Source organism: Topomyia yanbarensis, unplaced genomic scaffold, assembly GCF_030247195.1.
Source record: "Topomyia yanbarensis strain Yona2022 unplaced genomic scaffold, ASM3024719v1 HiC_scaffold_4, whole genome shotgun sequence".
Classification (NCBI taxonomy): Eukaryota; Metazoa; Arthropoda; class Insecta; order Diptera; family Culicidae; genus Topomyia; species Topomyia yanbarensis.
The window spans coordinates 818,026-840,843 of record NW_026683602.1 but is presented as its reverse complement, the minus strand read 5'-3'; the positions used below and the strand labels follow the sequence as shown (position 1 = coordinate 840,843).

The following is a 22,818-nucleotide window of genomic DNA, read 5'->3' as shown; positions in this document are numbered from 1 at the left end:
TAACCTACAGAATAAGTTCTTTTAACTTAAATTTAGGTACTTTTGAGCTGTGCGTCGCTTTCGCACTTATTAGTGTTGTCAAAAACAAAACGAGAGATTCGACTCAGTCGAGGTCTTCCGTGCAATAAGGTACTTTTAAGTTGTTTGTGGTATACTCAAAATTAGGTAAATTCAACTTAAATTTAAGTAAATTAAACTCAAGGTTGAGTTATTATTTTTGCCGTAGTTAAATGGAAACTACCTTCAACACAGTTTTTACCTTCCTGCACGATACCACGAGATTGAGTCAAAAGTACTGAATTATAGGTAGTTTATCGGTGGCGTGTAGAGTCTGTGGTATTATAAGGTCTGTTCCAGTACCAGGAGAAACTGGAAGTACTCCGGACAAAATCGTTCCTGTACTCTCTTCTTCTCTTTTTTCTTCTTCTGGTAGCAAACCGGAGTAAAAAGGAGCAAAGATTTTTTGCTCCTGTTTACTCCGGAGTGACTTCCGTGTACTGGAACAAACCTATAGAGTCCCGCGCAACAGTGCCTAAAATGATGCCCTCTTCTTTGTTCCTGGTTGGTTTTTTGGTGTAACTTTGAGTGACTTGACCCGAGTTAAAAAATGGAGTTAATTGAAAACCTACTGCTTCATGGCTTATAGCACTTTATTCATAATACTATTCCATGTAATTTATTTTATATTGTTACTAAAAAGTAAAATAAACTGTATACAGTTCAGGCGGTTGAAATATTTCGCCATGATATTATTTTGCTCAACACTAATACTTTTCTTGCATGTTCTCCGAAAGAAGAATGTTTGTTTACTTTGCACGATAGGTAGCCATCTGACTGTTCGATAGGTAAATCCCCTCATACCAGTTTTTGACATTTATTAGTTTTTTTTTTTTTTTGTCATTTGTTCGTATCTTAAAATACGTTTATTTAGGCCCAAATGCTGTAGCTTAACGAGGCCGATAATTCATTTTTTTTTATATTACATGTCACATGTTAGTGGGGGAAGGGAAAGCCGTATTTAGGGGCGGCTTGCTCCCCTCTTATGTAAGTAAAGGACAAAGGTAGGAAGTGGGATACATATTGTGTAATTGACATCGTCGTTTGCTGATTGATCATTGTGGCGGATATGCACACTTTGTTGTAGTGTTGTAGTTTCCAGCCTGTAATCGCAGGGGCGAGGGGAGGGTCGATATTTCGGATAATTATTGGCACTCTATATCATCTGCATGTGCGGTATGTCATGATGTTCTGGATAGACGGTTATCAAGAAGAGTGTGCACCGAAGACTCGTGAAGCAATGCCATATTGTAGATACAGGGATAGGTTGGTGAGATTCTACTGTGAATGAGAGAGGGTAAAATGTATTAAACTTGGACATCAATGGTTTTCAAAAAGATATAGATAAGAAAAATATAGGGGTGGTCACGGCTTGCCAGGACGTCCCGGACTGGCACATAGGGTGATCTACCTCGGGCCCGAAGGGAATCTATTAGTTGGGACCTGGCAACACAGTACTCTGCGCACAGCCAAACAACATGCTCGATGTCGTGATAGCCGTTCTCACAAACACAATGATTATTTTCAGCAAGCCCTATACGACGGAGATGCGCGTCAAACGAGTAATGGTTGGACATGATCCTTGACATCGTACGAATAAAGTCCCGGTTCACATCCAACCCCTTAAACCAAGCATTCGTTGATACCTTCGGGATAATGGAATGTAGCCACCGTCCCAGATGCCCATTGCTCCATGAGGTTTGCCAACTATCGAGCGTCCTCTGACGAGAGATACTGAAAAATTCGTTGAAGCAAATTGGTCTTTCGTAAGTGTCGCCTTCTAATGCGCCCACCTTGGCTAAAGAGTCCGCCTTCTCATTGCCCGCAATAGAACAATGTGACGGGACCCAAACCAAGGTAATCTGGTAAGATTTTTCAGATAAAGCACTCAGATATTCCCGTATTTTCCCCAGGAAATACGGTGAGTGCTTTCCAGGCTTCGCCGCACGGATGGCCTCAATGGAGCTGAGACTATCCGAAACGATGAAGTAATGGTCTGAGGGCAGGGTGTCAATGATCCCGAGAGTATACTGAATGGCAGCTAATTCTGCGACGTAAATTGAAGCAGGATCATTGAGTTTGAATGAGGCAGCAAGATTTTCGTTGAAGATACCGAAGCCTGTGGACCCGTCGAGAATTGATCCGTCAGTGTAGAACATTTTGGCGCAGTCGACTTGATGGTATTTGTTATAGAAAATATTTGGGACCACTTGTGGGCGAATATGATCCGGAATTCCACAAATCTCTTCCTTCATGGATGTATCGAAAAATACAGTTGGATCAGAAGTATCTAAGAGATGAGCACGGTTGACGTTATATGTAGATGAATTGATGTTCTGTGCCATGTAATCGAAGTACAAGGACATGAATCGGGTCTGAGAATTAAGCTCGACAAGCCTTTCGCAATTTGCAATCACCAATGGGTTCAGAATATCGCATCGAATGAGCAATCGATATGAGAGGTCCCAGAATCGATTTTTCAGCGGAAGAACGCCCGCCAGCACTTCGAGACTCATCGTATGGGTCGAGTGCATGCAACCCAAGGCAATACGCAAGCAACGATACTGGATTCGCTCCAGTTTGATGAAGTGTATGTTCGCAGCGGAGCGAAAGCAGAAACATCCGTACTCCAACACTGATAATATCGTTGTTTGGTACAACCTGATTAGGTCTCCTGGATGGGCACCCCACCATGTTCCAGTTATTGTACGGAAAAAGTTGATCCTTTGTTGGCACTTCTGTTTCAGATACCTAATGTGACATCCCCAGGTACCTTTAGAGTCGAACCATACCCCGAGATATTTGAATGTTGAAGCCTGAGCAATAGTTTGATCCATTAATTGAAGCTGTAGTTGCGCTGGTTCACGCTTTCTAGAAAATACGACTAGCTCAGTTTTCTCCGTGGAGAACTCGATACCCAGTTGGAGAGCCCATGCAGACAAATTGTCCAAGGTATCTTGCAGTGGTCCTTGCAAGTCGACGGCTTTAGGACCTGTAATAGAGACCACACCGTCATCTGCAAGCTGCCTTAGCGTGCAGGAATTGACAAGACATTCGTCAATGTCATTCACGTAAAAATTGTAGAGGAGAGGGCTTAGACATGAGCCCTGGGGAAGGCCCATGTAGCTAAATCGTGATGTCGATAAATCGCCATGCGAGAAATGCATTTGTTTTTCAGACAACAGGTTTAGCAAAAAGTTATTTAAAATTGGCGAAAGACCATGCTGGTGCAACTTCTCATAAAGAATGTTGATCGAAACTGAATCGAAAGCCCCCTTAATATCCAAGAATACTGATGCCATCTGCTCTTTGTTAGCATATGCCATTTGAATTTCTGTTGAGAGCAACGCAAGGCAATCGTTCGTCCCTTTGCCTTTGCGGAAGCCAAATTGTGTATCTGACAGTAAGCCATTTGTTTCGACCCAATTGTCGAGCCGAAACAGGATCATTTTCTCGAACAACTTCCGGATACAGGACAGCATTGCGATCGGACGATACGAATTGTGGTCGGAGGCTGGTTTTCCTGGTTTTTGGATGGCGATGACCCTCACCTGTCTCCAGTCATGTGGGACAATGTTACCCTCAAGAAACCTATTAAATAAATTCAACAAGCGTCTTTTGGCAGAGTCTGGCAGATTCTTCAATAAGTTGAATTTAATTCTATCTGGCCCCGGGGCTTTATTGTTACATGATAAGAGAGCAAGTGAGAACTCCACCATCGTAAACGGTGTTTCGTTCGCGGTATTGTAAGGCGACGCGGCGCGGTAGATTTTCTGTGCCGGGGCGGAATCCGGACAAACCTTCTTGGCGAAATCGAATATCCAACGGTTTGAATATTCCACGCTCTCGTTAGTACTGTTTCGGTTTCGCATACGTCGGGCCGTGCCCCAAAGAGTGCTCATCGATGTTTCTCTTGTTAACCCGTCGACAAACCGGCGCCAGTAACTGCGTTTCTTAGCTTTCATTAAATTTTTCATTCGCTTTTCTAATATCGCGTACACTCGATAACTAGCAACTAACCCGTCGTTCCGGAAAGTTTTATACGCGGCAGCTTTCTCCGCGTACACGTCTGAGCACTCTTTGTCCCACCACGGGTTGGGAGAACGTTTTTGGGTGTTCACGTCGGGTACTCGTTTCGTCTGAGTTTGAATCGCGCTATCGAGAATCGAGTTGGACAAAAACTTATATTCTTCCTCCGGGGGAAGTATCTGTGTTGAATCGATAGTTTTGGATATCTCAGCAGCGTAGCTCTTCCAATCAATGTTTCGTGTGAGGTCATAGGGAACATTGATTGGTGTCGATGGTCTTGAACCAGTGGTGATTGCAATTACAATTGGTAAGTGGTCACTACCGTGGGGATCAGATATTACCTTCCACTTGCAATCTAACCGTAGTGATGTCGAGCATAAAGATATGTCCAGTGCACTTGCTTGCGCAGGTGGTCTAGGAATTCGTGTCATTTCCCCTGTGTTCAGAATTGTCATATTGAAGTTGTCACAAAGGTCTTGAATTGTCGAAGATCGATTATCGTCGTATAGACAGCCCCACCCCGTACCGTGAGAGTTAAAGTCTCCAAGAAGCAGGCGGGGCGAGGGAAGGTGTTCAATCACGTTGGAGAATCTTCGATATCCCATCATGGCCCTAGGAGGAATGTAAATAGAAGCAATGCAAAGATCTTTGCCTTTGATTGTTGTTTGACAAGCGACAACTTCAATGCCTGGCGTCGAAGGGAGGTTGATTCGATTGAAGGAGTAGCACTTTTTGATCCCTAAAAGTACCCCCCCATATGAGTCTTCTCGATCCAAGCGGATAATGTTAAAATCGTGGAAGTTGAGGTTTATATTAGAAGTTAGCCATGTTTCACATAGGGAAAATGCATCACAATGATTGTAATTTAGCAAGTGTTTTAATGAATCAATTTTGGGGATAATACTTCTGCAGTTCCACTGTAAAACAGTGATCAGATCCCTGATTCCGTCTAATAAGTTAGCCATCGAAGGATACGATCGCTGTAAGGAGGGGCCATTGTTCAGTCAACTGTTTTAAAAATGTTCTTACTGTTGGTAGAATAGCAACCAGCAAGCTTTTCATAGGATCGGTAATGTTGAAAGCTGTGAATATCCAGTCCACAATGTCAGAAAATTTAAGGAATCCCGTTTTAGGTTGAGTTTCTGACTGTAAAATTGGAGCACTTGGGATTTTTGGTGCCCCGGGGAGTGCTGGGAACTCCTGGTTGTATCTCAATTTCCCAAAACCAGGAGGTATTATCTTCGGATTTGTACCAGCCCTTCCAGTTGATGAATTATTTTTATTTTGTACCCTTGTTTGGGACAACCTAGGACCCTTACGAGGAAGTTCAGGTGAGCTTTGATTAGGTCTTTTCCTAGAGTTTCCAAGCGGAGCCAAAGAATGCCCCTCGCAAGGGTCGTTAGAGGCGTTATCGTCAGTTGGCAAGAGAGCGAATGGGTTTTCGGAGATAAGTGGAACAGCTCTTTTAAGCATTTCTGCGTAAGAGCGTCTGGAGCGATCTTTGGCGGATCGCTTCAGTTTATCCGCGCGAAGTTTGTACGTTGGGCATGTCAAAAGTGCATGCGGATTCTCCCCACAGTAAACACACTTCTCAGCAGGGCTACTGCAAGTATCATCCGCATGGCGTTCCCCACATTTACCGCACCGTTGCTTGTTGCTACAGTAGGTGGCCGTGTGACCTAGCTGCTTGCAATTGGAACAATTCATGACCCGCGGTACAAACAGGCGTACAGGTAGACGAGCTCCTCCCACTTCAACGTAGCTCGGAAGTGCAGATCCGGCGAAGGTTACGCGAAACGAGTCTGATGGATAGTAATTACCATCTTCGATGGACTTTGAGTGCAATTGCTTGCACTCCAAAATCTGAACTGATTGAAGGTTAGGGTCCTTAAAGCGGCCAGCCCCATCATTCATCAGATCATCGACAGTTAGACCCGCATCACTTACCACACCGTCGATCTCCACATCACGAGAAGGGATGTAGACGCGATACTCCAGCGTAAAGAGGCTATTTCTAACGATATCATTGGCCTGTTTCAAGTCAGTAACGACTACGCGCAGTTTGTCTGACTGAACCTTTTTAATCTCGGTTACGGCCGAGTAACGTTTTGTCAGCTCCCGTGCAACAGTTATGCTGTTTAACGGTTTATTTTTGGGCCGAAAGTATACCACCCAAGGACCAGCGGATCCATCCTGGTAAACCTTGACTCGGGGGGGCTGTGAGACATTGGGGGAAAGTGGGGGAAGTGGATCAACCATAACATTATCTGTCTCAGTATCAGATATACGTTCTTCTTCTTCATAATATTCCTCTTCGGAGGGTGATCCTTCTGTTTGTTCCATTTTGTTGCGGGAGCAACACGCTCGACCGCACTGTTTAACTTAAATCAAAATAAAAAATCAAAAGCAATAAAAAGAAAAAAATCGATAAGAAAAGTAAAAAACGAAACACTTCACCAGTTGGTTCCTGACGAGCTGGTAGGTGAATTGATCCTTCGTTTGTTTTATCCGTCACCCGCGTGACCTTCACACAGTAGAGCTGATATAGCTCGTCTAAACAAAGCCGTCTTTCAGGCAAGAAAAATGTTTAGTAACGCACTTCACTGCACTACTTTAACTGATATCGCAGGTAACAATTATCACTCGCGTGACTGTTTATTAGTAATGCTTTACTGCAGCCTCTGCCACAGCAAGCACCTTCGTACCACCGAAAAAACTAAACCACACCGGAGAGAACAAAAAGCACTTGTTTCCCGGTACAAAGTTGGGTTACGAATGACATTTATTAGTTGTTCTTATTACACTGAGAAATAAAAATATCCACAGTTAGCATACTTTCTATTCCCGTCTCTTTTCTTCTGCTGTGATTTTTCTGCATTCTCTAGCATATACTTCTAGTAAGCATACAATGAGTGGATAGACCGAATATGTCCAATGCATAAAATTTACAGCAGAAGAAACGAGAGGCCGATAGAAAAGTATACTATCGATGCATAAATAAAAATCAGCGTGTAGCGAATCGTCTCTACTAGTTGGACAGAGTCTGTGGCCCAACCAGCAAATAACGACTGTACTTCCTGTTTCTCCTGGTACTGGAACAAACCTATAACTACCCCATCAGCAAAGTAAATATTAAACATAAAATATTCATATTTCAAAAGCTACAAACATTTTTGGCCACACTTTTTCGAGAAGATCGGCGTTCACTGCGGATAGCAATCGATCGACCAATGAAACAGCGATTAAATAGAGAAAGAGAGAATACCATAAGAACCGATTACTTCTGATGGCTTCGTTTTCGATCGTTGCCAGCCCACCATCGTCATAATCATCATTGATGGCAACGACGATCGGTCGGGGACTTCGAATCTAATGAGGATTGTGGTAGTGCTTAGTGCATATTTGGAAGATGACCCAAAAGGAAGTGTTGCTCGCTGCCGTCGTAGTTATTCTTCTAGTCACCGGGATCGGTTTGGCATCCGGGGACGACCTTTTTGGGTACAAGGAGGATCCAGAAGACAATCCTTCTCGAATTAATACCGAGGTAAGTGTAATAGATGCTAGAATTAGTACTTTTACATCTAGAACGGTGTGATGGCTGAGAACTAAAGTTCTATCTTTTCCTTTTTATAAGAATGATATTCTGTTTTGTTTAAACAGTACGATCATGATCGCAAGCTCATCTGTTTAGATTGGGGTATTTACTATACGTTCAGCTAGTGATGGCGAGTTTAGCAGGCGACAAAGGTCATGCTGATAGCCCTGGTAATGATATGGTTTGACAACATCACAGATCGACAGAAGGCGCAACCGAAATCATATTAGTAAAACAGTTATGTACCTATAAAAATGTGCCCGGCGATATTTTTTTAAACCGAAAACTATTTGAATTAAAATAAGCTCATCGCAAACATTTTCAGGGTCGAGCTCCTATCTACATTCCGAACCATTGCGGCGAAAACGAAATCCTTTATCCAGGGGACCGAGGCAATGATTGGGTCTGCGACTGCCGCCCAGGTAAAAATCCTTTTTTTGTACAGAGAAAAAGCAAATTTCTATCCGTTCTATTTTAGCGCACGTTTACCATCCTGCCACGCGTTCTTGCTTTCCGCTGTACACCAAAGCCTACTGCGAAAGTGGACAGTATGTTGAAATACCGAGCGGTGCTAAGTTGCCCCAGTGCACCGACAATATTTGCAAGGAGAGAGAAGTTCCGTACAATGGAAAGTGCGTCTTGTTGAACAAAAACAACGAGGGAACCTGTCCAACGGTTCAGCGAATTCGATATGTGATCGGTGTCAACGAAACCACCCTGCAGCTAGGCTGTATCGCTCATGGTCCGATTGACCTGAAGCGAGCCACGTCACAACGTGGAGACTACACCACTATTGGCGAGCAGACGATTCTAACCAATGAGGGAACGATACTATTCCTGGCGGCGGTTAAGTGTGCCCCGGGATCAGCTGCCCGGTTTAATGGGACTTGTTCCGAGTGATTTTTAAAATTAATTTGATTGCCGTGGGCCTGGTTTGGTGTGGTGTATGTCGTACTTCCTGACAAATGAAGTCGTGGTCATAGAATTATGGTAAACTATCAATAAAGCTATAACTGAGCAAATGATCCAGACTATCCATGCAGGAGTAATATTACTGATCTTTAAACAAGTTGACATTCAAAGAGTTCAATAATCGCTAATCATTTCGATAAAGTATCCTACTTTTACTGAAACTAACTCAACTTTTTCTCATTTTTTCATCAAACGCCCTTAAATTTATAAGTAGATATTCGCAGGAGTTTCAGTTCTTCTCAATTGTGGAACCACCACAGAACTACCACTTTTGTAACACTGGGAATTTATCTCTCCCGAGAACACATTTTCATTCGCTTCAAATACAAAGAACATACCCACAAATCGTGGTGGTTTGATTTACCCCTGTTAAATAATTTTTAGGAAAAGTACGGCGAATTCAATCGCCGCTCGTCTGTCTTTGATTAGCCTATGACAATACGATTAACTCTCCTCTAAACCGATTCTTGGAGGATTCTAAAATAACTGTGGATCCAACTAAAACGATTTTTGGAATTTATGAGATTTCAGTAACATTTTAACAACGTGGCGAATGTACCGAAAATCGAACTAATAAAATAATTATGATTCTACTTTGATCCGACTGATAAAATCATTTAGAGGGATTACAATATAATGAAGAAAACTAAGTAACATATATCTGAGGGAAAATACGCAGCCTGAGACTTTCCGTGTTTTTTGTAGAATTTTGTTTTCCCACAGGATAACAGACGTTCGATCAGCAGCGTGTGATTTTATACCAGGAATTTCACAAGTAGAACTAAAGCTTAACCCTTAAATGCATGAATTCCATTTTTATTTGGCGCCTATGTTTCACAACAAATAATACTTTTTTTGCATTTTGGCAATTACTTTTCACCATATCCAAAATATTAATCAACATAACTGTTTTGCATGAGCATGATGACCGTACAATTTATAGTTGCTATACCGTGATTGCTCAGAATAAGAAAAAAATGTACAGCGAATCAACGAATGGAGCCTGAGAGTAGCTGTCCATACTCAATGTGCCCGGTTGGAGGGTTCTATAGGGAAGACTGAGGACACTTGATCACCGGGGAGACTTGATCCCATCCTTGTAACTCAAAGGTGGATCAGAATACATTAATAGAATATACTATAAAGCTGCGTAGTTTTATCTGAACATATATTTCATTAATTCGAAAAAAGAAATTGTATAGATCTGCAGAAGATTTATTTTCTAAATTTTCAAACTTTTATTGAATTGATAAAATCATACATACTATACTTTTGCATGCAGAATTACAGGAGAATGCCAATTATGTGAATTCGTTATGATTGAGTTGATATTTTAGTTCAACTATATTTTTACTAAAGTTTGCTGAAATAAATGCTATGGTTTCACTTGATCCCTTTAAATTCATGGAGATTTGATCCCCTTCGCCATGATTCATACACACAACTGAATATAACGGCAAACGCTACTATAACCAAAGGCTTCAAATGGGTAGGGTGGTAATAGAAGCAGGGCAAACATAGACTCATTACCCTACATGCTCTTTTAAACACGTTTTCAAAGAGGAATCAAGTATCCCCAAATTATGGATCGAGTCTTCACTAATCTAAGAATTTTCCATTTGTTTGTGTTTTCCAGAAATGCTCATAGCTCCTGTCATGTGTAATGTTACCATGTAATTTTTTAATGATTATCAGTCATCGCTAGAAACTACATAAAACTACGAAAATACTTAGTTTTTTATCATTTCACGGAGTTGGATTGAAAAATAAAAAAGGGGATTAAGTCTCCTCAGTCTCCTCTACAGTTTGCACTTAAAACGTATGTTTTACGTTTGAGGAAACGAATACGGATACGAAAAACTACCCAAAGTTGAGCTCTTTTGACTGAATCTCGGGTTATCGTGGAATAAGGTAAAATTAGGTAAACCGTGTTGAAGTATTTTATTCCACGGAAGACCTCTGCTTTGTTTTTGACAACACTAATAAGTGCGAAAGCGATGCAAAACTCAAAAATACCTAAATTTAAGTTAAAGGAACTTATTCTGTGGGTTGTTTTGTTTTTCCGTGTTCAGTCTTGATTCGCTGGTTACGCACTTTTTAACTGGACCGCTTTTTATTTGGACCTCCGCTAGTTGGACTATTATTCAATTAAAAAGCATTTAAATGTCAAAATCTCATGTCAAATTCACTTTGATAAGCAGACTGACAAGAGAGATAAGCAGACTGACAAGAGTTAAATGCATCTGATTACATCTTTATCTTCTGTCAGTTTGCTTGTCAAAACGAATTTGACATGAGATTTTGACATTTATATGCTTTTTAATTGGACAATGGAACTAGCTGAGTCCTAACTAAAAAGGGGTCCAGTTAAAAAGTTCCAACCAGCGAATCAGTGCTGTATCCGAGGCGAACGACACTCCGTGATTTGTTGATGAAATAAACTTACAATTTGATATTCTGATTGGATTGATAAAGATTGGCATTAGTTCGGAATATATTATAATATTCTATTCTAATTACTATAAAATGGTAAACACCAATAGTAATTGTAACCATCTAGCAATTTTTAAAACACCAGTTATATGGTAATTCTGACCATTGGATGGTAATGTAGAAATTGTACAAAATACCAAAAATAGTATCACAACATAGTAAGAAATACCATGTCTCTATGTCAGAATGAGCATGGTATAAATGACAGGAATCATATTTAAGTTAAGCATGATATATTGTCTACCAAAATTCACTGGTACACCCTTTTTAATTTGAACCTCTAATATAGTAGTTTATACCATGATCTTTGTTTCAGTGTACTTTTGAGTCGAAAGAAAAACTTTTAAATTAATAAATAATAATAATCAAAATAAACGTTTTATTTTAAAACTAAGCATGTGTTGGTTGTTTTTGTTAAGAGCAAAAAATTCTTATTTTTACTAACATTTTTTTTTCTGTGTGTAGGGAGAGCAAATTCCGAAACGCATACAAAAAAGATAAGTCCAATTGTCTGAGAATCTGTCAAACGTGTTATAAATCTGGAATCACTGCATCACATCAGCTGATTTCAAAATTTGATTGGTTATGTTCTGAGAGGTTGAAATTATGCTCAGTTATGTTTTTGTTTACATACGTATCGGCTAGTGAGGCATATTGTGCATCAAAATGCATTCTAGAATTTCGGTGGTAAAATTACTTTTCAGGATAAACGCTGTCCCTGAGAACATTCAAAGACAGCTCGCCTCGGAACCGTTGAGGCAGAAAAAGAAAAAATCATTTATAAATGAACCTGTTGATGGAACATCAACAACGACCAACGGAAGTCGTATCCTGAAGGAAATGAAAGAATATTTCAAATCCATTGGAAACATAACGATACTAGGGAAATTTCCGCCCGAGCTGCTCACAAGAAATAAAAAACACCTCGAGCGGTTTTACCTAGCACATACGGAAAGTGCGGAACTAGTAGCGAAGCACATCACCGCAGGTCTCTCCCCGGATATGCTACTGGTCGAGATAAATCCCGGTCCGGGTTTGCTTACCCGAGAGCTGCTAAAGTGCGATATCAAGAAGCTACTGCTAGTAGAAAGCGAAAGCCACTTCGAAAGTGACCTACAAAAACTGATGGCCACCAAAATGAAAAGCGAGTGGGACTTGATGCTAGCTCATTTCAATGGAAACTGTAAACTGTCGTATCAAAACAGAGGAATAAAACTAGAACAACTTTTAGCAGAACAATCACAGAAGCAAGATGAGGTGAAATTTAAGCTGTTTTCCGCCGTGGATTCACTTAAGTTTTTCAAATCGCTCACTGGTTCCGTAGCTTCCCAAACGGGACTTTTCTCGTTGGCCAGGTGGGAGATGGTGGTAGCAGTTCCACCGCTCATTTTTATGGTAGCAAACATCTAGCGTAAATTTGGGTTCAATTTAAAATTTACTGATTATTTTTACGGTTCCAGCAATTGACGTGTAGCAGAAACGCCGGTTACGGAATGTACCGCAGGCACACGGTATTGTTTCAGATATTTTTCGAGCATGAGTTGCTGGCCACAATTCCACGACGGCACATGCTTCCGTGGCCACCGAGGGCAATGAAACGAAAACCGTACACCGTTCGCATGCGATACGAGCTGGAACACGCGGATGAGTGGTATTTGGTGCGAATAATTCCTCGAGGAAATCTTCTAGATCTATGCCCACCGGATGACTTAAAAGCGCTAGTTTTTTTCATCAGTCAAAGTCTGGCCTGTCGGACGAACCGCATTATTCCGACGATGGAGTAAGAATTCATTGATTCAGTGCGCATTATTTTTTTAACTCGTTTTATTTTCAGACAATGGATCCCCTATAGCGGAGCCCGATTGATTCTGAATCAAAACTACGTTCCATCGACAACGGAGGCACCCGTCATCGAAGCGGAAGATTCGCAACCAACAGTTAATCGAAAATCGTCATTCTTTCGGAAGAATGACCTTCCCGAACGGATAACGATTTTTACCGAGTTTGGTGAACTTACTCCCTCACAGATGCTCAGCTTATTCAACGAGTTCAAAAGTTGGCCCGAATACCGACAGTCACACTTTCTAACGACGATGGAACAACACGATTCGAAAGATCATGCACTTTCGAATGTCGAAGGGGCAACTGAGACAGACACAGCGGAGGCAGCTGACGTCGAAGATACGGGGATTGTAAAGCCGTCGGTGGTTAAGCAAGCGAAAATTGAAGATCCTGACTCGTAGGAAATGTACTCGGTTGTTGCGAATAAAACGTTTAATGTTGATTACTGGTTGATTTACTCAATACGTAGTTTGATTGTATTTATGTTATTGATTTTATTTTCTTTTGCTCTTACGTAGTAAAATCACAAACTTTTTTACTTTCAACTTTCTCACTTCGGTTATCCCTTTTTGGTTTGGTTCTTGTATTTCTTTACTCTGTAGGGATTGTGTCAGTTTTTTATGTCCGTCACAAGAAATAATGGTCGATTTTTTGCTTATTCTCTTTTATATTAATGCATTAATCCGCAACATCGTGACAACGGGTTGTGTTGCAACAGTTCTAATAGTTTCGACAGGCACACGTACCGTCAACTTAATCACAGTACAGCTCGTATCTCTTATCTTGGTTTTTAAACCTTTGCATTTTTATTTTTTTTTTTTGTTGAAAAATTCAAACATTTACCGCCATACGATAACTACACTGAAGCACTTCATTGCAATTAGGGTTAGCTCATAATGGCCAATTCAAATAAATTTAAAGTGAAAATAAAAAAAAAGAAAATAGGATGTCGAAAAATGAGTGATAAAAAATGTTTCCAAAACGTGCTTCGATATCTAAAAACCCTTAAACATAATTTCGATAGCAAAACAAAAAATAAAACCTTTTTTCTGCTTCCGGTGGTATTGGATAGGTAAAGTTTGCTGTTCGCCTGAACATTTCTTTTTTTTTCCTTAGACTTTCCAGACTCAGTAATCTTTGCTCTTCGTGTTATCCCGGATCCCCCGTCGTGTGGTAATAAGATTCGTTGAACGTTTCTTGCGAGAGTAGGACCGTAGCTTACGATCCGACACGGTTACTTCCCGCAAATTTCGAAATTTCCGAGTATCTACAACAGATTCAAAATTATTTAAAAATAACGTTATTATTCATTGGGGACGGCTAATTAACTTACTTGGGGTCTGCGCTTGCTCGTACGACTTAAGCATTTTACTTTGTTCCTTTAGTTTCCGTAAAAGAACTTCATTCTTCTGTCGCTCCATGCTAAGCTCTAGACAGAGCTGGGCTTTACTTTTAGAGTCAATGGGAGACAGAACTCTGAGAAAAAAATAAAACAGAATTACCATCACAATTCACGAACTTTTCAAAATGCAGTCGATATACTCACGAATGATTGAAAATAGTAGACGACGTTGGTCGCTTGTCCGGATCCGGATGCATCATCAACTTGATTAGTTCATTGAACTCACGACTGATCCTGGGTAAATCGGGAAAGGTCCCATTCCGCAGCACATGCCACCCGAGACCGTTTTTCGGCAGAGGACCACCACCGGCTGCTTCGTAGAGGGTGATTCCCAGCGAAAAAATATCCGCTTTCGGTAGATGGGAAAAGTCCTCCTGCAGAATTTCGTTCGGCAGGTAGCGACAATCACCCTCCTCCACCTGTGGATCGTTAACCGAGGTTACGTGGCCAAGGTCACCGATTTTAAACGTGATCAGGTACTCATTATCCAGATCTTCGTAGATGTCTTCAAACCCATCGTCCGTACTGTCGGGATGATGGACCGTTCCGGAGCAAGACGAGCGAATTGGCACTTTGGTGAGGAAAATGTTTCCTGCCTTCAGATCCATGTGAACGAGCTCATTCGAGTGAATGTATTTCAGTCCTTCGGCGACGTGCAGCAACAGCATACGGAGCTCCGATTCTTTCAAGGACCTTTCCTGTAGTAAAGTTTGTAAACTCCCTCCATTGCAGTACTCATTCTGAATTAGCATGTGATTGTTTTCCGCCCATGCTGAGTAATATCGCACGACGTTGTCATGTTTTCCCAGAACCGCATGGGCATACACTTCGTTCAAAGCCGTCTTTTCAAAGGAACTTCCTGCTACCGGTTTAATGCTTTTCTTGATTGCATAAACGCAGCCATCCAACCGATTTATACACTGGTAAACTTCTCCAAACTCTCCGACGCCGAGCAGGGACAGCTCGAGGAACTCTTTCTCATACCGGGAGATGTTCGAATCTTGAAGTGCCAATCGCTTTGGAGCCTGGCGTACTTCACCGAAATCATCCTGTAGCAAGTTGCACGTTTTAAGTGCAGTATCAACATTTTTCTCCGTCTGAAAAAAGCCCCAACTCTGCCGTGTCGATTGTCTGACAACCTTGTTGCAGGGGAAAGCTGATGGGAAGCTAACATTCATCAGATTTTCGTTCCCATCCTGACCGGAACGCGTCCGTTTTTTTGTTCTCATAAACATCCCCGGAGGCGTAAAAGGATTGACGTTTGCCGATGGAATCACATTCTCATAATTTCGGTGCAACGGAACCGCTCGAGGTTTCTCGTAAATCACTTGCCCATTAGTGTCGATTGGTTTGACCAACAAGTCCCCATCTTTGGTGGAAGCATCGGCCAGTGCTTTCGCAAAGTTACTTTCCGACTTTTGAATGATGGTTTTTGGTGTAGCTGGCGAATCAAACAGCCGCAGTGCACGAACTTTCCGGTACGGTGGTGATATTGACGGTTGCTTCCGAGGGCTGACGGCCAACGCAGTACGACGGAAATTGCCACCGTCGGGCGAAGTTCCAAAGGTTAACTTTCGAGGTATTACGGTAAATCGATCTGGGGACGGTAGCTCGACGCTTGAATTCATATCAGGCGACGAATTGACGCCTCTGCTTTCGTTAAAAATATCCATTGACCTGAAAGTAATTGTTTAGATACTTGATATTTTCCGGGTGGAGTAATTACTTACTTCTTATATTTGTGTGAATTCAGAAATTTAACAATTAACAATAATTATTATTTAACAAAGGAAGCCTGGCTGCGAAGCAAGCAAAACATCTTCCGTGAACTAACCGAACAGAAAACGAAATGTTCGACGCTATCGCTAATGACGTCTAGTGGTGAGCACACAAGTTCGCCGTCTGACGACAAAACCACACACAGATGGTGCGACAACTATCCCATGATATCCCAGTCAAAAAGAAGGCGGAGAAACACATGCGATTTGCGTATGCAATTAAAAAGCGATTTCAACACTTAAGCGGACCCTACACGAGACAGAAATATTATCAATAAATATATTGACAAGACTGCTTCAATCCATCAATCCCATTTAAATTCTACAGAATCAATATTTTCAACATGACCTTACACCAGGTGGTTATGTATCTTAACATTAAAAAAATCAATTTTTCTACATACATTTTTTCTCGAAAACAGTAAAATTTAATGTGAATGCACTGTATCAGTTTTTTGCTGAACAGTGAAATTTATTGTTACATGAAATTTTATTGTAAATCTACTTTGTTTGTAGGGTAAATGCTATTGTAAAATTCTATCCGGGCCGCTTTACGACCGATTTTCACCGAAAACCAATTTTCAGATTGCCGGTTAATCATTGGCCGAAAATCGGTTTTCAGCAAAAACCGGGTTTCATCCAGGTTAAACCAATTCTCTGGCGTTTGAAATTTTTCGTAAATAATTGTTATTTGCACTTTCCATACAGGTGATTTAAATTGGTGCGATAAAGGGCGCATTCGGAAGGCGATTTAAGGGCGTGTAGCGTGGCTAAAAAATTTCGGCGGCAAATTGCCCAAATGTTGCAGTTGAGATCGCCCCCTATTTGCCGACAAATCCGAGTTGGCAAAAAGCACCCGTTAGCCAGCAACTTGCCCTTTTTGACAAAACGACATGACAAACTGGATGAATTTCCGTATAAATTCGATCGTGAACCGACAAATGGGCGAAACTAACAAATGTACACAAACAGAGATTTGATTAATATCTGAAAGAGGAGTAAAAATGCTTTATAAAAAATATAAAAACTCATTTATAAATATTTCACACTTCATGAAAATCAATAAAAAACAAAACGGCGGATCCGACTTTCGACTGTAAACAAAAAGCCAGGTGGGTTACGCCTCTGCATTTCTAAGGTAGTGTATACAGGCGAAATTGACAGCATCATTGTTTACAAGGTCCGTAAACAGAATCGCCCTAAAGAAAAACCAAGTGCTTGTTACGCCCAGGGGGAATAACAAATTTTCCCCTCCAGCGAGCACGGCGAAAGCCACATTTGATTTTTGGCGACACTGCAGGGCGAAATTGAGAGTCGTCAAAACAAGAGGGCGACTCAAAAATGGCCTAATCAACTTTTCATAACAACACTCGGCGAAATAATCTGTTTTCAATTTTATCAACGAAAACGTTATTATATAAAACATTTTAGTTATGCTTCCGAAAACTAGTATTGTTTCAAAGTGTTTCAATACATTTGAAGGCGCAGTATGCAAACACTGTTAAAATACGATTTAATTTTCTGAACCGAATTTTCAAAGCTATTTTTCTCGATTCGATATCATTGCGACTTCGGCCCTTTGGTCGATTCATGATCGAATTATTTGCAGATATTGACCACACTGTTAAAGATCTGAACATAAGCTTTATGTACTCCATGCACAAGATAGGAATGAGTGTAAAAATAAAAAAAAAGATTAGTCGCTCACATAAATTTGTTGCGGAATCTGCTATATGTTTTTATGTGATAAACACAGGAGTGACTGTATCGATTTTGTTGGCTATTTTCCGCAAATTTAAGACTAAGAGAAACGAAAGTAATGCAGTTGAAACACAGACTAACAGACATAACACTATGAGGGAATTCCCAAAAAACATCGATCCGGCCGTTTTCCCAACACAACACTAGCTCCACCTTTTATTCACAGTCCCAAACACTCATTTGGTTTGGGAACAATTTTTCACTAGTTGTCTATCCCCCATATGCTTGTTCATATGTCGGTGGCGCCATAATTTCAAATGTGGCCACAGTCCCAACTACAAATATATTTAAAATGACCGTTAAAGCGGGCGAAGCATTGTTTTCGAGTGTTATGTCTGTTAGTCTGTGGTCAAACTGTTTAAATCGCCTGACCATGTTCGTCCGCATTTTTTTGACCGGGCAGATTATAAAACATTTCGACTACAGCGCCGCCTATGTGTTGTTTCGTCCTTTGGCAGCAAAGCAATTGAACAAAAACATCGCACACTGTTTACATATTGAAACACTTTTAGATGAAAATTCAATTTAAATACTGAGTTAAAATGATTAATAGAAATTTGGCAATTCTCATTATTTCTGACTGAAACAACTTGCGTCAAATTACCTACTGATATATTATTGGTACCGAATCTCCTCGTAACAAAACACATTGTTTAGCTGGAAACTTTGCAGCCCATAATAAGCAATTATAGGTGTACCTGTTCAATCGGTTACTTGTTGACAAAGCTCCCAGAGCTAGTTTGTCAGAGCCTCCAAGGCAGCAACAACATCACCTCGATGTACCCGCAATGTTTCCTCCGCTTTCGACCGACTAATTTCCATCTCCTTTATCTGAAATGTTTATGTTCAGCGGAATCTTATAGTCAAGAGCACCTTTACAACTTACTATCAGCTCTATATCCTCTTTTTTAACGTGCACTTTCTGAAGTTCTCGTTCTTTGGCTAATTTTTCCTCGTTTTCCTTGATTCGCTTTTCCTCAAACATATTAGCCGCCTGAAAAGAAGGCAATATTTGGATTCCAGTTTGTCCATCACCGAACAAAAATAAGGTTAGGTTTGCTGCTTACTTACATTAGTGATCTCCTTGGATGTGATTTCTTTTTCCTCGGCATAGTCAGTCACTCGCTCAAGATCCGCTGCCCCGCTATCGTGTTTGGAGGCTTTCTTTTGTTTCTTATCGCCAGCATCATCGATACCGTTGACTTCTTCCTGATCGGCCATGGTTTTCACAGAAAACGTAAGAAAACTATTCCAGCTGAAGAATTTGTTGAAGAACACTTCGAATTTTTCGTGTCCTGGTGGTTTATTATTACTTTACTACACTGAACCAAAGCGCCCATTAAATTTTAGCGAAAATAGAACACTGTGCGATGTTTTAACACGTGCGTCAGCTGTCTAGAATAGGGTGACCAGACGTATCGATAGTTTCTTAACCTTAACCTGCCCTGCCGGCCTAACACAACATGAGACTAGAAAACTCTACATGCCACCGAAAAACTACCTAAAATTTAGTACTTTTGACTAGAAAAACTCTAGAAAGCGAACTGCGGAGACTCCATTTTGGATCGATTGGATTCGCGTTTAGCTGTCAAAAAACGAATCCAATCGAACATTGCCTATCCTTATAACATTGGACGTGTTGCCATACAATGCCGGGGCATACGTTGCCAAAAATGCTGTTTTTCTCTCCGCAGTTCTCTTACTATGAGTTTATCTACTTTTGACTCAATTTCGTGGTATCGTGCAGGAAGGTAAAATTAGGTAAACCGTGTTGAAGGTAGTTTCCATTTAACTATGGCAAAAATAATAATCCAACCTTGAGTTTAATTTACTTAAATTTAAGTTGAATTTACCTAATTTTGAGTATACCCCAAACAACTTAAAAGTACCTTACTGCACGGAAGACCTCGACTGAGTCGAATCTCTCGTTTTGTTTTTGACAACACTAATAAGTGCGAAAGAGACGCACAGCTCAAAAGGACCAAAATTTAAGCTAAAAGAACTTATTCTGTAGGTTATTTAATGGTTGCGTGAACTAAGGAGACTCCATTTTGGATCGATTGGATTGGCGTTTAGCTGCCAAAAATCAAATCCAATCAAACATTGCCTATCCTTCTTATTATAACATTGGACGTGTTGCCATACAATGCCGGGGTATAAGTTGCCAAAAATGCTGTTTTTCTCTCCGCAGTTCTCTTATTAGTTTTTTTTAAACTGTGCCAAAAAAAAAATTATATTTGAATATTTCAATTATTAAGCGAAAAAATCGAAGAAAGTATATGAAAATCGAAATTTATTACATAATAAAGTTACACAAGTCGAGCGAGTGAGTAATAGCATTGGCTTTTTATTTTGCATATTTTTGTTTCTCAGTGTAGGTCAGTATTGACCTTTCTATTCCCGTTGAAAAAGAAAAGGCGCTGAATATTATTTCGTGATGAAAACAAAATATTTTGCACTGCAAAAATCGATTGAGGTTAGGTATTTTGTGATGAAAACAAACCAATTTCCTTTGACTTGCATCTGTGGTTGCAAATGAGTTGTCAGAAATCTTAATAGTACAACACTCAAATTCAAAGACGCCAGATGGCTCCCAAAATCTCATTACTAGTCGTCTACTCTTAGTTTCTACCGAAAACTACGTAAATTAATTTTGGGTACATCATATTACACCATTATTTATTTTTTATTCAGGTTCGGTTTAAAATCTCAATTATTTGAGCGTCTTCAATGGGTCAGTTATCGTTTTCGCGGTTTCAATATTTTAACCCATTCATGCCCATGTTGTTTGTGGACAACAACGTTTTTAAATAGCTATAACTTTTTATTGAGGCAAGATTTGCTCAGAAAAACAAGTAAGACTAATAAATTTGTTTATTGCCTTTTATTTGAGCATTAACAGTTACAAGGATCAGCTCTACAACTGAAGTTATTGCAATTAGTCTGATTGGATTCCGATGAAACAGTGCTGCCAGGGACAGTTTCCGTTGACGACGGAAAACGATTTTTTCATATATCTTCGTTACGGTGCAATATTTTTGAAAACTGATTAAACTTATCAATTTAGATTGTCTTTGGCTACGTTTTCCAGGCAATTGTACTATTGTAAATATTCTAGGAGAATTGTATTGAGCATTGGAAGGTAAAAACTCAGCAGCTTCTAGCACTGCAAGAGAAGCACCTATCTTTATGAAAAAAGGCTTTTCGTGTTTCTTAATCTCACTGTTTTCAGGGGAAAAAGTTTTTGAAACCCTACATGCACTAGGAAAAAGTTGGGCATGAAAGGGTTAAATGCCATGTCAATACTGCATTTTTGGAACAAAAATACTTCTTTCGATAACTATTTATCGATAAACTTTATAAGTCTACCGATATAACGAATTCAGTCTGGCCACCCTGGTATAAAATCGTCGATTTGTTTTTTTAAACTGTCAAACGTTGATTGCGCTATTATAACGAGTGAAACATAAACAACACATTAACATTATTTGAGAATTTACGATTTTTCCGCTGTGTCCTGTAGGATTTAGTTAAAAAGTGATACTAAAGCATTTTTGCAAACATGTCAGCTGCGTTCAGATTGGCAAAGAAAAAATATACGCAGCAAGATCTGCGGCGGATTATGAATGAAACTAAAGCTGGTTCTGGAAAACAGACGGATACTACGACTAAAAAGATCGATTCTCCACTGGCTAAATATCCTTTTGAAAGATTTTTTTTATAGATAATAATATTTGTAATTATAATTTTATTAAATACGATATTGTAATTTATTTATCAGCAGAACGAAAACTTGTCAGTTACATAAACTTTGTATCAAGTCAAGGAAAAATATTTGATATTCTGTCGGTTTACACCTAGTATTAGGACAAGGAAATGTACTTTGTACGATATAAGTTAGTAGGTTAGAGAAAAATTTTAAAACTATTTTCCTTAACCAATTATAAACCTACACGTACAACGAGGCCGGTCAACTCACTTGTGTTTTGTGTCGATCGATTGTCCGCTCGGAAGCTGTGTGGAAGGTTCACATCAACTCAAAACAACACAAGGAAAACATCGAGGAAGCCAAGAAACTGAAAAATAAAACGGCACAATCTGCATCTGCTGCTGCCCAGTTAAAATCACAACCAACTCCAGGATCAACTCCACCACCACCTGGTGCCTTCAAGCGACCATCATCACCTTCAGTCTCCCAGATAAATGCCAACAGTAGCAAGAAGCTGAAAGGAATTCTGAAACATTCGACCAATGAGCCGAAACATCCCGATGCTGGCGTTCTTCCTGAGGATTTTTTCGAATCAGGTGCACCCATCAGAAAAGATCTAGTCAACATTCGACTGCCGAGCGGCAGTAGGCTGAAAGAGGAAACTAAAGAAACGGAAGCAGTCCCGGTAGAGCCCCCGCTGGAAGATGAAAAGATCCCGGAGGGTTTCTTCGATGATCCGAAGGCGGACGCGAAGGCGAGGAACATCGAGTACAAGGATCCTAACGATGAGGAGTGGGATCGCTTCCAGAAGGAAATCAAGGAAGCAACGACCGAATCGATGGCTATCATCAGTGAGGAGCAGGAGGAATCTACGGTTGAGCGCCAGATAAGCGAAATCGATGAACAGATTCGGAACTGGTCACGGGTGCTGAGTTTGGAGAAGAAGAAGGATGAGGTAAGACACAGGACGGCGACGGCACTGGAAGCCGGCGAAAGGATGGTCAATGTGAAGAAGGAGAAACGCGAGCGTGACAGTGAGGATGAAGATGATGACGGGGATTTTGACGAGTTTCCGGACTGGAGAGCGAAAAAGTCGTTCAAATGATTGTCGTTAACGTTTATCAGTATATATGAGGTTGTAATTATATAAGAATAAAACTGTTGCATAGAAAGGTTAGAA

At 40.5% G+C, this 22,818-nt stretch overlaps 5 protein-coding genes across 5 annotated transcripts; 3 read left to right on the top strand and 2 right to left on the bottom strand.

Moving 5' to 3' along the window:
- Nucleotides 1-7,281: 7,281 nt before the first annotated feature.
- On the top strand, nucleotides 7,282-8,715 carry LOC131695452 (uncharacterized). Its single transcript, XM_058983966.1, has 3 exons — nucleotides 7,282-7,630; nucleotides 8,007-8,103; nucleotides 8,160-8,715. Exons 1-3 carry the CDS (start codon nucleotides 7,496-7,498, stop codon nucleotides 8,579-8,581), a joined length of 654 nt encoding a protein of 217 aa, XP_058839949.1. The 5' UTR covers nucleotides 7,282-7,495; the 3' UTR covers nucleotides 8,582-8,715.
- A 3,010-nt stretch (nucleotides 8,716-11,725) lies between these two features.
- LOC131695431 (dimethyladenosine transferase 2, mitochondrial-like) lies at nucleotides 11,726-13,450 on the top strand. Its single transcript, XM_058983924.1, has 3 exons — nucleotides 11,726-12,541; nucleotides 12,607-12,926; nucleotides 12,981-13,450. Exons 1-3 carry the CDS (start codon nucleotides 11,813-11,815, stop codon nucleotides 13,387-13,389), a joined length of 1,458 nt encoding a protein of 485 aa, XP_058839907.1. The 5' UTR covers nucleotides 11,726-11,812; the 3' UTR covers nucleotides 13,390-13,450.
- Nucleotides 13,451-13,457: 7 nt separating this feature from the next.
- On the bottom strand, nucleotides 13,458-16,253 carry LOC131695429 (wee1-like protein kinase). Its single transcript, XM_058983923.1, has 4 exons — nucleotides 16,121-16,253; nucleotides 14,535-16,067; nucleotides 14,322-14,464; nucleotides 13,458-14,255 (listed from the first exon to the last, which is right to left on the bottom strand). The coding sequence occupies exons 2-4, from the start codon at nucleotides 16,061-16,063 to the stop codon at nucleotides 14,116-14,118; spliced, it is 1,812 nt and encodes a 603-aa protein (XP_058839906.1). The 5' UTR covers nucleotides 16,064-16,067; nucleotides 16,121-16,253; the 3' UTR covers nucleotides 13,458-14,115.
- Nucleotides 16,254-18,524: 2,271 nt separating this feature from the next.
- LOC131695424 (huntingtin-interacting protein K-like) lies at nucleotides 18,525-19,258 on the bottom strand. The gene is made up of 3 exons (XM_058983917.1): nucleotides 19,001-19,258; nucleotides 18,816-18,923; nucleotides 18,525-18,760 (listed from the first exon to the last, which is right to left on the bottom strand). The coding sequence occupies exons 1-3, from the start codon at nucleotides 19,148-19,150 to the stop codon at nucleotides 18,665-18,667; spliced, it is 354 nt and encodes a 117-aa protein (XP_058839900.1). The 5' UTR covers nucleotides 19,151-19,258; the 3' UTR covers nucleotides 18,525-18,664.
- Nucleotides 19,259-21,355: 2,097 nt separating this feature from the next.
- LOC131695460 (zinc finger protein 830-like) lies at nucleotides 21,356-22,818 on the top strand. The gene is made up of 2 exons (XM_058983974.1): nucleotides 21,356-21,625; nucleotides 21,885-22,818. The coding sequence occupies exons 1-2, from the start codon at nucleotides 21,492-21,494 to the stop codon at nucleotides 22,741-22,743; spliced, it is 993 nt and encodes a 330-aa protein (XP_058839957.1). The 5' UTR covers nucleotides 21,356-21,491; the 3' UTR covers nucleotides 22,744-22,818.

Excerpts from the sequence above, each read along its gene's own strand:
- LOC131695431 (XM_058983924.1), top strand. The coding sequence starts at position 11,813 with ATGCATTCTAGAATTTCGGTGGTAAAATTACTTTTCAGGATAAACGCT. Across the intron at positions 12,542-12,606 it reads TTCCACCGCTCATTTTTATG|CAATTGACGTGTAGCAGAAA; the intron begins GTAGCAAACATC and ends TTACGGTTCCAG. Across the intron at positions 12,927-12,980 it reads CGCATTATTCCGACGATGGA|ACAATGGATCCCCTATAGCG; the intron begins GTAAGAATTCAT and ends TTTTATTTTCAG.
- LOC131695460 (XM_058983974.1), top strand. The coding sequence starts at position 21,492 with ATGTCAGCTGCGTTCAGATTGGCAAAGAAAAAATATACGCAGCAAGAT. Across the intron at positions 21,626-21,884 it reads ATCGATTCTCCACTGGCTAA|GTACAACGAGGCCGGTCAAC; the intron begins ATATCCTTTTGA and ends ATAAACCTACAC.
- LOC131695424 (XM_058983917.1), bottom strand. The coding sequence starts at position 19,150 with ATGGCCGATCAGGAAGAAGTCAACGGTATCGATGATGCTGGCGATAAG. Across the intron at positions 18,924-19,000 it reads CATCCAAGGAGATCACTAAT|GCGGCTAATATGTTTGAGGA; the intron begins GTAAGTAAGCAG and ends CCTTCTTTTCAG. Across the intron at positions 18,761-18,815 it reads AAGAGGATATAGAGCTGATA|ATAAAGGAGATGGAAATTAG; the intron begins GTAAGTTGTAAA and ends TAAACATTTCAG.
- LOC131695452 (XM_058983966.1), top strand. The coding sequence starts at position 7,496 with ATGACCCAAAAGGAAGTGTTGCTCGCTGCCGTCGTAGTTATTCTTCTA. Across the intron at positions 7,631-8,006 it reads CTTCTCGAATTAATACCGAG|GGTCGAGCTCCTATCTACAT; the intron begins GTAAGTGTAATA and ends AAACATTTTCAG. Across the intron at positions 8,104-8,159 it reads GGTCTGCGACTGCCGCCCAG|CGCACGTTTACCATCCTGCC; the intron begins GTAAAAATCCTT and ends GTTCTATTTTAG.
- LOC131695429 (XM_058983923.1), bottom strand. The coding sequence starts at position 16,063 with ATGGATATTTTTAACGAAAGCAGAGGCGTCAATTCGTCGCCTGATATG. Across the intron at positions 14,465-14,534 it reads TCTACTATTTTCAATCATTC|AGTTCTGTCTCCCATTGACT; the intron begins GTGAGTATATCG and ends TTTTTTTCTCAG. Across the intron at positions 14,256-14,321 it reads CGAGCAAGCGCAGACCCCAA|ATACTCGGAAATTTCGAAAT; the intron begins GTAAGTTAATTA and ends AATCTGTTGTAG.